This window comes from Acanthopagrus latus, chromosome 21 (assembly GCF_904848185.1).
Source record: "Acanthopagrus latus isolate v.2019 chromosome 21, fAcaLat1.1, whole genome shotgun sequence".
Lineage (NCBI taxonomy): Eukaryota > Metazoa > Chordata > Actinopteri > Spariformes > Sparidae > Acanthopagrus > Acanthopagrus latus.
Window position 1 is genome coordinate 16,641,624 of NC_051059.1, and position 13,116 is coordinate 16,654,739.

At 41.0% G+C, this 13,116-nt stretch overlaps 1 protein-coding gene across 10 annotated transcripts in view; it reads right to left on the reverse strand.

The window, feature by feature from the left end:
- LOC119011284 (obscurin-like) overlaps positions 1-13,116 on the reverse strand; it is a 58,053-nt gene that overhangs the window by 3,306 nt on the left and 41,631 nt on the right. For all 10 annotated transcript variants that reach the window (XM_037084266.1, XM_037084265.1, XM_037084264.1 and 7 more), the window contains 31 exons: positions 12,727-13,002; positions 12,334-12,606; positions 11,856-12,146; positions 11,287-11,316; positions 9,779-11,101; positions 9,327-9,608; positions 8,910-8,991; positions 8,697-8,818; positions 8,389-8,586; positions 8,253-8,285; positions 8,064-8,162; positions 7,746-7,964; positions 7,609-7,642; positions 7,452-7,504; positions 7,234-7,332; positions 5,925-5,981; positions 5,013-5,152; positions 3,907-4,107; positions 3,703-3,779; positions 3,449-3,619; positions 3,181-3,340; positions 2,867-2,983; positions 2,583-2,747; positions 2,331-2,489; positions 2,048-2,225; positions 1,814-1,927; positions 1,535-1,702; positions 1,236-1,338; positions 978-1,107; positions 674-767; positions 485-527 (listed from right to left, as the gene is read on the reverse strand). In XM_037084266.1, coding sequence (XP_036940161.1) covers positions 485-527; positions 674-767; positions 978-1,107; positions 1,236-1,338; positions 1,535-1,702; positions 1,814-1,927; positions 2,048-2,225; positions 2,331-2,489; positions 2,583-2,747; positions 2,867-2,983; positions 3,181-3,340; positions 3,449-3,619; positions 3,703-3,779; positions 3,907-4,107; positions 5,013-5,152; positions 5,925-5,981; positions 7,234-7,332; positions 7,452-7,504; positions 7,609-7,642; positions 7,746-7,964; positions 8,064-8,162; positions 8,253-8,285; positions 8,389-8,586; positions 8,697-8,818; positions 8,910-8,991; positions 9,327-9,608; positions 9,779-11,101; positions 11,287-11,316; positions 11,856-12,146; positions 12,334-12,606; positions 12,727-13,002 — 5,491 coding nt within the window. The remainder of the gene's footprint in view (positions 1-484; positions 528-673; positions 768-977; positions 1,108-1,235; positions 1,339-1,534; positions 1,703-1,813; positions 1,928-2,047; positions 2,226-2,330; positions 2,490-2,582; positions 2,748-2,866; positions 2,984-3,180; positions 3,341-3,448; positions 3,620-3,702; positions 3,780-3,906; positions 4,108-5,012; positions 5,153-5,924; positions 5,982-7,233; positions 7,333-7,451; positions 7,505-7,608; positions 7,643-7,745; positions 7,965-8,063; positions 8,163-8,252; positions 8,286-8,388; positions 8,587-8,696; positions 8,819-8,909; positions 8,992-9,326; positions 9,609-9,778; positions 11,102-11,286; positions 11,317-11,855; positions 12,147-12,333; positions 12,607-12,726; positions 13,003-13,116) is intronic.

Sequence of the window (13,116 nt, forward strand, 5' to 3'; positions counted from 1 at the left end):
ATCCTTTACACTCAGGCTTTAAATACTACACAACAATGCATACATGAGGCCACCAAGGGAAGCTCACACGCATGAAAGAGGACCAAGTTGCCTTTAGTCCATTTTAACTTTTAGCGAGTAATACTTTCAAAGCAAAAGCAGAGATTGGTATTTGTATCTGTTATATCTGTTAATATCTGATAATATCTGTATTTGACATCCTGGGAATGAGACACAACAATCACGATCATCTGACTGATTCTGGCTTTAAGTTGAATAGTCTCTGAATTCTATTAATATCATGTGAGGTTCAGTTAGCTTTGCACAGAAATGGCCAGTGGAAATGTTCCTCAGGGGGATACTTTCTACTTTTCTTCTTTGCGCATTTTTCAGAGCCTGTACTTTTACTTGAGGAAAGAATGTCAGTACTTTTGCCACCTTTGCAGAAGGTCCGACCAGGTAACAAACATGCTCACAAGGATCATTTTAGCCTTTTCATACTTACATGATGATGGTTTTCTTTGGTATTCTAGTCTCCTGCTCTGTAACTATAGGGAGAAGCAGAATAAACAACATTTAAAAGACAAATAGAGGTGGTTAATCTGAGAGCTACAGTTGATAAAATGGAATATGAGGTGCATTAAAAGCATGATTAGCATTAGAGTCTCTTTAAGGATTAAGTTGGTCTTCCTACCTTCGATAGTGATAGCCTGCTCACCAGTACGAGCCACAGCAGAGGGTGGAATTAAATCAGCAGCACACTTGGCACTGCCCAGACGGTTGGACAGCTGACAAAAAGAGAATATATTTTTAGAGTCTTAAAGATTGTTGCTAATTAATATCAACTGACTTCAACTCTTGGGTGTAAAAACAATTATAGAGCCAAATTAAAATGGCTGAGAACTGCACTGAATTTTGTTACGAGAGGGAATTTTGATAGCCCACACCTTATACATTAGCTTAAATATTAGTTTTACTTTTTTTTTATGTTGACTAACCTCACACTCGTAGTGTCCCAGGTCTCTCTCTGTCAGGTTTTTGATGACTAAGACGAGAACCCCACTGCGGAGCTCGCTGTACGTCTGATACTTCTCCTGGTCAGTCAGCAGCCTGCCATCCTTGAACCACCTTGACCATAAACAGGTACACACAGCCAGAAATGAGAGGAAGAGGTTAACACACAGGGCAACAGAAGATTAAAAGGACCTCCTGAATCTAATTAAAATGTTAAACCAATTTCACAAATGTGTGCGTACCTGATCTTGGGGCTGGGGGCGCTCTGTATGACACAGGTGAACTGAGCGTCCTCACCGGCCACGAATACAGCATTCCTCATTTTATTCACAAAACGAGGAGGCACTACAGGAAATATGTTAAAATATAATTCATGTTTAAACACTTTAGAGGTTAGTCATGAGACTACTACATATGCTGGATTGTTCTCTAAAAAATGACTAAAGTACAGTTGACTCATTACTGACATTTTTAGTGTTCCATTACAATTAAAACCAAAGCATTGGGGTATTTTAGGACACTATCACACAATGTCACTTACCCTGAACAGTGATCTTGCCCAGAGTGCTGGCGTTGCCGGCTGAGCTTGTGGCAAAGCACATGTATTGTCCAGAATCATCTGCTGTCATGTTGTCAAGGATCAGTGTGCAGGAACCATCAGGGTCCTCAATGATGATGTGATGAGGATCAGCCTCCACAGCACGTCCATCTACATCCAACAAGTAAAACAATCCAACACATTTGGGCTCAGATGCTGTTTGGATATTGCTTTAAGAGCATGTGCCTTTACTCCCCCTAGAACAAAAAATAAATGACGTACCCTTGTACCAAGTGACCGTAGGTTTGGGTATGCCAGTGGCTTTACAGGCCAGTTTAACAGTCTGTCCCAGCTCTGCGGTGCAGTTTGCCAGAATTTCGTCAAAGTCAGGAGGACCTGTGAAAAGATATTCATCATGAAAGGTTATGTTTGAAAGTCTGAAAATACTAAAAAAAACATTGTGAGTGATGAAATTGTTACAGGCAAAAGTTAGAGCGTGTGTGAATGTGAACTCACTCCATGCAGGCATGCTGTATCGCTGCTGCAGTTCTCTGAAGTCCCTCAGCCAGGAGTTCTTGATGGTAACAGTTCGAGCCTGCAAGGTGTATTTCCTCACAGAGTCCTCACGTTCATGCCAGATCTCAAAGGCACGATCGTCGCCCTCCACGGTCTCATTCACATCAATGTTATTCAACTGCAACAGGATGACAGATACAGACACAAACACCATTAAGGCTGCTGAAGAAAAAGAAAGGAAGAAAATACTAATGAAAAAGAGGTGTGATATTAAAAATCTTACCTTCATCATGTTCTTGAAGACATATGCTTGTGTATCAGTGTTGCTGTCTCTCTTGGGTTTGCAGATAATACAGTAGTTCTTAAACAAGAAGACATGGCGGTGGTGACCTCTGGAGGACGACCTAATTCCTGGAGCCCCTTCCCACACTTGGAAGGGTCCCTGGATTCAAAAGAAAAAAATTAAATACAAGAACAATCAAACTATTTTAATTATGTCAGTAACCACTGTACCACTGTAGAATGCCACATGTACCTGTCTAATTGGCTCTCCTAATACTTCCAGTGTGGCAGGATAGTTCTCGATCATGGACACATGGTGTGTATTGTCAGAGCGCTGAGGGAGTGCAGACACCATGGCGTACGCCTCTTCCAGGAGGCAGCAGTTCTGGCCGTTTCTTGCCTTGTTTCGAATGAGCTCCTGAAGATGATGAAGAAGAGATTTTTATAACTTAAATATGCAAGTGATGTGCTCCGATATGTTATGGAGGGAACTGAACATCACCAGAATTCATTCATATTGTGTGCCACAGCTGTCACCTTGAGGATGGCCTTGTACTTCTGAATCCTATCCAGTGGCTGTTGGAGGCCGGCGTTGATGCTGCGTACAGGGGGTTCAGCAGGGTCTGCACTGGCTTGGACTTTATCAGTGTACTCCTACAATGTAGTGAAAGGAAGATTCTTAATTTAAAATAACTATACTGGTGTATAGGTCCTTTGACAGGGTATTTATATGGTGGCAAGTACTGCAAGTAAAATAATATAGTGGTACAATACCAAATAAATTACAGCTTCAACTAGGCTGGAAAAACAAACAAAGCTCACAGATGAGGAATAACAGTTTCTGGTGTTACCTTGAAGAAACGGTGGACAGTCTTGTCACTGATAGCAGATTCAGCTAAACCCTGACCAACAAGATACTGCAGGTACTTCTCAAAGCCCTCCTTGCTCTTCAGGAAGCACATGGCTACATCGTCATCCGTCTCACAATCATTCAACTTTGGGAGGAATGCCCTAAAAGCAAAAGTTGTGGGAAATTGATGCATTAAAAATCTTGTTGTTCTTTACTGCCTTTTTTTAAATGTCTGACTAAAATGAAAAGTCATGAAGAGGTGAGCTCACTTGCTATGGAAGGATTTGATATCTTCAATGTTTCTGAATATAGTGTCCTTCTGGCTGCTGACTTCAGGCGGTGCATCTGGGACATCTGCATGCTTCAGGTGGTGGGAGGTAAAGAAGTCTACCTCTTTTACAAATTCTGATTCCCCATTTATCAGGTCGTGGATCAGTTGGCTAGGGATATGACGTAATAACTTGTTATGAGACATGGTTTAATTCTAGTAATTGTTTGGTGAGCGTTGATATGCTTTACTTACAATAACTTCCTCTTGTACTCAGCCTCAGACACCTCCTCTCCACTCGTCTCCGGAAGGTCACCTGTGTCAGCAGAGAGCTGGAAAAATGTGCATTTTTATTATTACCTTTAAATTGTTAAACAGCCTTAAGGGAATACATTTACACTTGTGATAAACATTTATATGTGATTTTGGGGGATCAGTGGCTTTAGTTCTGTGACATACTTTGAGTTTCTTGTCCAGGTAGGCAGGTGAGACCCAGCCTTGGCGGGATGGTGTAGTTTTGGTGGGTTTGGTCCGGACTAACCATTTGAGGGGATGAGCTGAGTCCAAAACCTCAACATACTGTCCCTCCTTGAGTGAGATGGATTCTTTGCTTGCCATGGTGGGGTTGTAGTCAGCTGTTGCCACATAGATGTCAAACATCTAGAAAAATATGAGGCACATCCGATTTCAAGAGAGCTGCTGTGAAGATGCTCACTCTTTGTTTTATTTCTGTTCTGTGTGTTTACAGTGGATATCTTTAAAAGCCTACACTTTAAGGGCCTGTGTCCACAAAACATTTTTTTTTCTGATTGCCAGCTTTTATCAACTGTTCCCAAAGAGGAGTGACTATCTGCGGCAGGCAGCCGCCCAGAGAAAGGCAGAGCGCCCAGCATCTTTTTTCCCAGCGCTCAACCTTTTTTGTGCAGACACTGATCACTTCAAGCTGAAAATCTCTTAACTTTTCAGACAGGCGCTGGTGACGTTACTGTCACTCTTTTTCTCTTCCCTGGCTGTGGTCATAATATTCACCACATTTTTGTCTCCTACAGATCATGTCATGCACCCAGATCCTCCCTGCTCTGATGTCCCGATGTCAAATAAAAACAAACCAATATTAAACTGCAAAGAGGCAGTGTTGATCGTACAGTGGCTGTTGTATAGATATTGTCATAGAGATAAGACGGATGTGCAGCGTTTTTTTTTCTCAGTGCACTTCATCACTTCAAACACTTCATCTCTGTGCTCCTGAGCACACAGCCAGCACTTTTCTGCCAGAGGAAACTGCTATGTGGGCCCTAAAATCTACACTAACAATTCTAAAATTAAATGTTTTGGTCCATTATAACTGATGTATGAAATTCCCTCTTTATGTTTCTCCAAACAGTGCGTCTGTGCTGAATTGTGTCGGATGCATAGTACGATGAGAAGGAATTTTGTTCTAAAAAGACAATAACTATTCAATCTGCCTATCTGAGATTGCAGAATTTAATACAAACCTTGAACAACCTTTTCTAGTAAAGCAGATCAGGACATCACATATCACACTGAGAATTTGTCTATCTCACCTCTCCCCTGGCATCCCCCTCATCAGACTCAGACGAGGAGTCAGCAATGAGGGAGGGAGGACGAGAGTGACCGTGATGAGGTGATGCAGAAGGAGTCTTGGTCTCATCATCACTGTCTGCACCTGGTACGCGTAATGAAGCTGAGGCAGCAAGGACGGAGGGAGGCAATCAGAGGAAGACATGTCAAGATTCTGTTCAGTAGTGCAAAGAACTAGAGCACTTTGTAATGTAAACATATAAACTTCATTGTCACTGTTATGTACCATTAAATTGAACACACTTGGTTTTAGATGAAAAAAAGTTTTTGTATTATTTTTCAATTTGGTGGCAGTTATTAGTAACACTCCACTCAGTTGGTCAAAGCTCGGATGGGGCAGGACAAGTCGGCACCAAGTCACATTTCAAGCAATAATCGCCTCTCTGCTGGCATCTACTGGTGCTTTATGGCTTAGCAATATCTTTAAAAGCATGTCTAGGTATCATTTTAGATTCTACTTTAAAATAATTACATATTTTCCAAGATGTAGAGAACATTGATTCAAAAGAATGTTTTAACTCTAAATGCTTTGCCATGACTGTGTTAGTTTTGTGACAACATGCAAGAAAAGGCTACAGTACAGATAACAGGTTTTATCTGAGCTCTCCACATACATGTCTGTCTGTCAGCATGTATTCCAGCTATAGGTTGGTGAGACTTAAGTACGTATAAAGGGGCACAGACAGCACAAGAGGGAAATGTTTTAAAACCAAGAGAAAACTGTTGTGACTGCTTCTTAATATATAATACATATTTCTTCTAGTATGTAAAAAGAAATGTCCTACTAGTCAACTGCGAAGTTATCCAACATGAAAAAAATATCTAAAGGGAAATATGTATATTAATTGTGAAGCTGAAGCACTTGGGATACATACTCGTAGTTTTGGGCCAAGATTTCATCCACTGGAGCACTTCGTGATTCTGTAAGCTGTCTGAATAACAAATTCATGATTGGATGAGCATTTAATCGGCTGGGTTGCTAAACTGATGGATGTGAAAGTGGTAAAGAAATGATGTCTGTATGAAACAATGAGAGCCTTTAAGTGAAATGCTCAAGGATACAGCAAAACATGCTGGAAAACAGGCAGGAAATAAGCACCTCTTTGTAAAGTTTGGTGTAAACCTCACATCTACTGCAAAGTGAATTCTTATTCAAGAATTGAAGTACCTAAACATTCACTAAACCACACTTTCACAATTCTTGAATAATCTGAATGAATTCACTAAAAGTCAACCAAAACAGACAAATAAGTAACAAAACATTTACAACAGAAGCTCTGTATCCAACATAATCTGTGGATAGTTTGCATACTTTTAGCATCTTCAGCATTAGCAACTAGTGAAGCCATTCGTATTTCAAATGCAGTATCAGAAAACTATTACTCAATCTGATTTAGCAATGGACAGGCAACTTGCAGGGTTTTTATTAACAAAAACAGATAACGCTAGGTGACCGGGTGAAAATTAACGATTTTAAAAGGACTTTCTCTGGGTGAAGGCGTCCACTACATGTTATTCAAAGACAGTATGTTATTTGGTCATAGTTAGCTTGCTGCGTGTATGATGGCGACATAATTAATAATTTCACACTGAATAAAACAATCTGTGTATTCTATTCACCAGTATTACCTAGTGTTGGATATTAGTTGTACATGCAGCAGTGTTTATTCTGACAGAAAACGCCGATTTAGTTTTTGTCATATAGTTATCTTAGTTGTTTTAGGTTGTCTAGTTTTAGTTGACTAAATATCGTACGCTCTATAGTAGATTCAGATGATGTCCAAACTAAAAGTGACAAAAGCTACATTCAAAATCAACACTGCAGTCAACTTTCCACAGGTGGTACTGAAGTTTCCAATCTTCCTGTGCCTTTTGTCCATAGTCAACCTAAATTACTGCTGTATCAAATGTTAACACATATTCAGTTTTACCTAATTACTGAACAACAAATCAATGCTTTATCTTGGTTTAAACCAGACTAAAAAAAAAAAAAAAAGATTACATTTATTTAAACACCAAAAATATCTTCTCTTTTTTTATGCCCCCCTGACATATTCTTACATTTGTCAGTATTTCGAGTTGAAATTACTGAAAACTCTAACTATAATGTCTTTCAAAGTAAAATCAAACATATTGATTGAATATGTAATTGCACAGACAAAATGGTCCATGACATACACTTACCTTGAGTAAACTTGGCTGATACCATTTCAGTGATCTGGGAGGTGAGTTTCATGAGGAATTCCTCTGTACCTACTTCACCTAGGTATGGGATTTTACCCTCTTAAGGCACACCAAGAGGAAAGGACACCATAATTATTGCAGAATTATTATTATTTCTTCAAATCATTTGTATCACTGTAAATATAGACAATATTTATACATATAAAAAAAAACCTCACCATGCCCTCTACTGGCCTCCCCTTCTGGAGGACTAACTGTAATCCCAAGAACCCTGAGGAAGATAAAATGTTAAATTTTTTAAATATCTTTGCATACATTTAAAATGCACTGTATATATCACCCACTCTGAAACTCAAATCGCAAAGAAAAACTTACTCTGATGCTTTGGTCTCTTTCTTTGGTTGCGGTGCTGGGGGGATGGGGAAGAAACATATACAATTACAATCAAACCCAGAAATAATCTGTGTATATAATTTTAATATAAAGTGCTTTGATGTCTTTGCTTTCCTTACTCTCATCAACCTCGAGGTGTGCAGTGCAGATTGACTGCCCTGCACTATTTGTGGCAATGCAGGTGTAGGCGCCAGTGTATTCTGTGCCCACGTCCATCAATATGAGGCTGTGCTGGCGACCTGAGCTTGCCATTTTGTATCCCTTAGTATCAGGCTTGATCCACAGGACATCCTCCATTGATTCCTCCTTTAGCCAGGAGACCATAGGAGTTGGGGACCCTGAAAAAGTATTGGGAAGTATTGAGAGTTTTTGGATGTCCTCAGATTACTGGAGGTGTTAAAAGATGTTAAAATCATCACATGAAACAGTAAACAAACCTTCTACTTTGACAGACAGAGTGATGCTGGCCCCTTGTTTCACCTTCCTGTTGCTGAACCTCTCAAGGAAGCGGGGTGGCACCAGGTGCTCCTTGGGGTCTGTGTAGATGAAAAACAAAAGCACAGTTATAATGTACTATCATATAATCTAAAGTAGTTGTAACTGCACTAAATTGTAGGATAAATTACCTCTTTTATCTTGTGGCATAATCTCCCCTGGACCTGTTTAAAAAAGCAGTTGTTACTTTATCTGAGAACATCTTAGCTCTGATATATTTTGATCTCATGCTTTTCGTGAAGGTAATTCAGACAATTGCATACATACTCAGAACTATCAGCCGAGCAGAGGAGTAAGCAGAACCAGCCGCATTGCTGATGTAGGCAGAGTACTCTCCCATATCCTCTCTCTTCACCTCCAGGATCTTCACACCATGAACCTCTCTCTCTGCTACCAACATAATCCTGTCTGAGGGTCGCAGAGGGTGGCTGTCTTTGAACCAGTATACTCTGGGTTTTGGGAATCCTGGAGGACAAATAGTATTTCAAGAACATTTTCAAGTCATGTGTATAAGACTGCTCAGCTGCTGACTGCCTCATATGAGTTACATTTTCATATTGGTTAAAAAAACTCACCCTTCACTTTAAGCTGCATCTTAGCAAGAGGTGCACCTGGACAGACATGAACATCATGAAGCTCCTCCACAACTTGTGGTAGTTGATCATCTTCAGCTACGGACTCAAATGTCTCAGTTTCCCTGCATGAGAAGAACATAATATTATTAATATGTTAAAACATATTCACTAATTATATATATTCGTAAACATCACTGTTTATATTAAATTCACCTGGACATGTAGCCCTTGGCACTGACATAGGAAGATGTCTCAGTGGCATCAGCAGCAGTGTCGTAATCTGAGCTGCAAGACACTGAAACAAAAGATCGATGTACAGCATCACATAGTGAAATCGGGGAAAATGTGTGTCAATGTTTAAATGCATAGTTTTGTTAGCCTTGTGAGAACCAGTTTGAGCTTTGAAAGCAATCTGAAACACCAGTGTTTCCAGGTCGCTTTTGTATTTCACTCTCAATGTGAGGACCCTTTTGACCACTTGTCTTGTCTTGTCTTTTTCAAATTGTTTTAATAACAGCTAAATATAGATAAAAATGTTACATTTATAGGACTGAAAACGTAGTAATTACTCAAGCCAAGGTACTCAAACACCTTTGTAAAAAAATGTGTAGACAGCATATAACTACTCACCATCGACCCTGAGTTCAGCCTTAGTGGCTGTGATGCCGCTGCTGTTTTCAGCTGTGCAACGATAGACACCCATGTCAGTAGGCAGCACAGTGGTAATGATGAGTTGGTGGCAGCCCTCCTGGTCTTCATTGATCATGTAATGGTCATTCTCCTCCAGCAGTTTGCCATCCTTATACCAGCGAACGGTGGGAGGGGGCTTGCCAATGACAACACAGTCAAAGCTGACTGGATAACCGTCTGGAACATCCTGACTTCGTAGCTCTGTCAGGAAGACTGGAGCAGCTGGGTAACAAGAGCAAATAGTCGGATAATTGAAAAGTTTTACTGGTTTGACTTAAGTAACAAGGACAATAATAAGCATACAACAGAGCAGAAACATGAATCAGGTAAATGCACATGATACTGTCACACTAAAATGTATACAAAATGGTCAAAGTCTCATTGCTTCTTACCCTGAGCTCCAGCCATGAATGCAGGAGGCTGTCTTTCTTGTGTGGGGGTCTGTGTTCCATCTTGAGTGTAGCCCATTTTCCTAATTCGCAGCTCCACTTTAAGGTGCCCTGCGTCCAGTATGGTGGTCTCCACAGGAACCCCATGGATGGTGAACATCTCCTGGAACCTCTTTGATGCCACCTCAGCCTCTCCCCGTGAGTTGAAGCGAATGTATATGTAAGTGTCATCTTCACGGTAAGAGTGGGGATCTGGGGGACGCAGGTCTCCTTCATCTGCACTGACAAATGGCTCTTCCTCAACATCTGGTGGGAGACGTGTGCGCAGCAGGCGCCGGAGACGTCTGCTAGCCTGCCTTAGTGACTCATCCATCTCACTTCCTGAGGAGCTCTCGGCCTCACTGTCAGCACTGTAACCTACTGTCAATGGTCGTCGTCCGGATGATTCTCTTTCCGTTCCTACTGTGACCTTACCACTGTGAGATGACACTCCAAACTTGTTGGTGACTTCACAAGTGTAAACCCCAGTATCCTTTGTGGTGATGGCAGTGATGACCAGTGAGCAAGTACCATCATTGTAGATATCAATATGGTGGTGCTTGCCATCTGTCAGTGGTTCTCCATCCTTTAGCCATCTCACCTTGTCAGGTTTTCCTTCTGCCACACATTCAAGATGTATGGTGCCATTAGGTTCTTTGGTCTGGTCTTTGAAGGTCTCTTTAAAGACAGGACGCATGTCTCTGCGGGCTTTGTAACCCTTGAAGGCAGCTTGAATTTTAATGGCAGCTTCTCTGAGCTCAGGCTCATCTTCTTTGTTGATCTCTATGGTTTCAGTCTCCTGTGTAGACACCTGTTTTTCAGCTGTCTGTTGAACTGTGGTTGTTTTTACATCAGTCTGTTGCACTGTCTTCTCCTCTGTCATCTGGAAAAGCTTAAAGAACCTATCAGTGGACATAGTCCCTGCCTCGTTGGTGGCTGTGACAGTAGTCTTGCTGCTCTTCTTGAGGTAGGATACGAGAGATGGACCACCAGAAACAGACTCATCCTCGGAACTGGTAATCTCTGTATGCTTCTTTGCCACAACAGCCTGCTCCTTCTGTCCTGATTTAACTTCCACTTCCTCTGATTCCTTCTGTCCTGTTTTCTTTTGACTACCTTTACTGTCATCGTCGGGTTGCTCAGTGATGGAGTCAAGAGTGGGCTCTCGACTCATGCGCCGCTTCTTTGCTGATTCCTCCCATAGGTCATGGATATCCCCTTCTTCAGCAGCTTCTGGAGGAAGACTGGGCTGAAGTTTTTCCGCCTCTACCTGTTTTGCATCAGGACCTATAATGTCAATGGAGTTTTCAATGTTACTATGTTCTTTAAAAAGCTTAAAAAACAAAGCCATTAAATTGTGCTAGACTCTGAAAATTAAAACTGTACTTATTTCAACATAGCATGATGGAAATTCCTAACGGCTTCAAAAATAGTTTCCAAAAAAAAAATAAATCCAACAAACAATGTCTTACCTGGGGAAACTAGTGGCTTCGTGGCTGCCTCTGTGTAATGACAAAACAAATGCACATATCGCATGGCAGTTTTAAAACAACTAAAAGTCTAAATGCTATTATCACACCAGAACATTTAGGAACACATTTGTAGAGCTGTCTATTAGGATTGAGTAATCTATAGCTGACTGAAGTTTTTCTATTCAAGTTTATAAGAATAAAAAATGCACAAATACTGAGGTTGTTTTGTTAGTAGTTTTCCAAAAAATGATACATATACATAACTACTTCTGATAAACACATATCAATTTCATGCTTAAATTAACATTCAATCATTAATCAATTTAATGTTAAACACAATTTTGTCCCACCCAGTCTAAGTTTAACTAAAGGTACGGGAACATATAATGATAAAGGTGTAATCATCTGTTCCTACTGTCTATACATGACCCCAACAAATACATTAAAAATCTTTTAGTTTTATGCAAATAATGGAACAACAATGTACTATGAAGCCATAATGAGTAAAATGCAAACGAGCATGTACACCAAATTTCACAAATTCATGACTAAATCACACATCTACTCACCAAGCTGCACAGTCTGAGGCAACTCAACAGGCTCTCCGGTCCCAGCTCTGTTGATGGCCGCCACCCTAAACCTGTAGCAACTCCCTGGTGTCAGTTTTTCAACCACAAACTCAGTGTTGCACACAGGTTCAGAGTGACATGGGAGCCAGAGAGCACTGTCTACCAGCCGCATCTCCACCCTGTAGCCCAAAATTGGACTCCCTCCATCGTGTAGAGGAGTGAACCAAGAGAGGCTGACAGACTGTTTAGTCTTACTGAGGACCTCTGGGTCCTCTGGAGGATCAGGCACAGCTGTTAGGATGGAAAGAGGCAGGAGTTAAATGCTTTTATGAACAATTAAACTGCAATGGCACATGAAGTCCATTTACTGATCTTCTCTAAATAGCACTTTTAACATTTGAAATCTAATACCTGAATTCCTTAAAATGTAGATAAAAATCAGTCGAAGATTAAGAAGACTTTTTTGTCAAACACTTACTGATGATAGTGAGCTTGGCCAAAGAGAGGGCATCTCTAGCAGCAAATGTAATTTCCTGCTGTGGCAAAAGAGGTGCCTGTCTCAGGACAAGGCGATAAGAGCAGCCATCAGCCCTCATAGCCCATAGGTCACTGGACTTGATCTCAACTCCATTAGCATACCAGGCTATTTCTGTCGAAGGGACTGGCTCGGTGAGCTCAACACAAAACTCAACCTTGTCTCCCACCGCAACCACCTTGTCCTCCAGACCCTTCACAATGTCTAGTTGCCAGCCTTATGAGAGAAAATCGAACGAATTAAACGTAAAAATGTGCCCATTCAAACGTATTATACTACCATGTATAATTCAGTAAAGTTAATGCTCTGAATCTTGGTGCATTCATTCTGACTCACCTTTGACAGAGAGTTGGGCAGATGTGGATGCTGTGCCAGCTTTGAAGGTTACTGTGCAACTGTCTTTAGTACGCAACTCTTTCAGTAGGAGCAAATGACGACGACCACTCTCAAATGTCACAATCTCAGCATTGGGGGATTCCTTCACTGGCTTCCCGTCAAGTAGCCAACGGCAATCTTTGCTCTCAGGACGAGAGAGGGCGCACTCAAACAGAGCTTCACCTCCATCAAAGGTCTCTACATTCTCCAGGCCCTGGACAATGTTAATGGGTTTGGCTGTAGAAAACATATGGAAAGATGAAGAAAGAAAGAGAGTACAATCAAACAAGATTTTAAGAAGAACACAACATCAAAGTCAAATCTTTGTGACAATCATCAACTGATCAGATT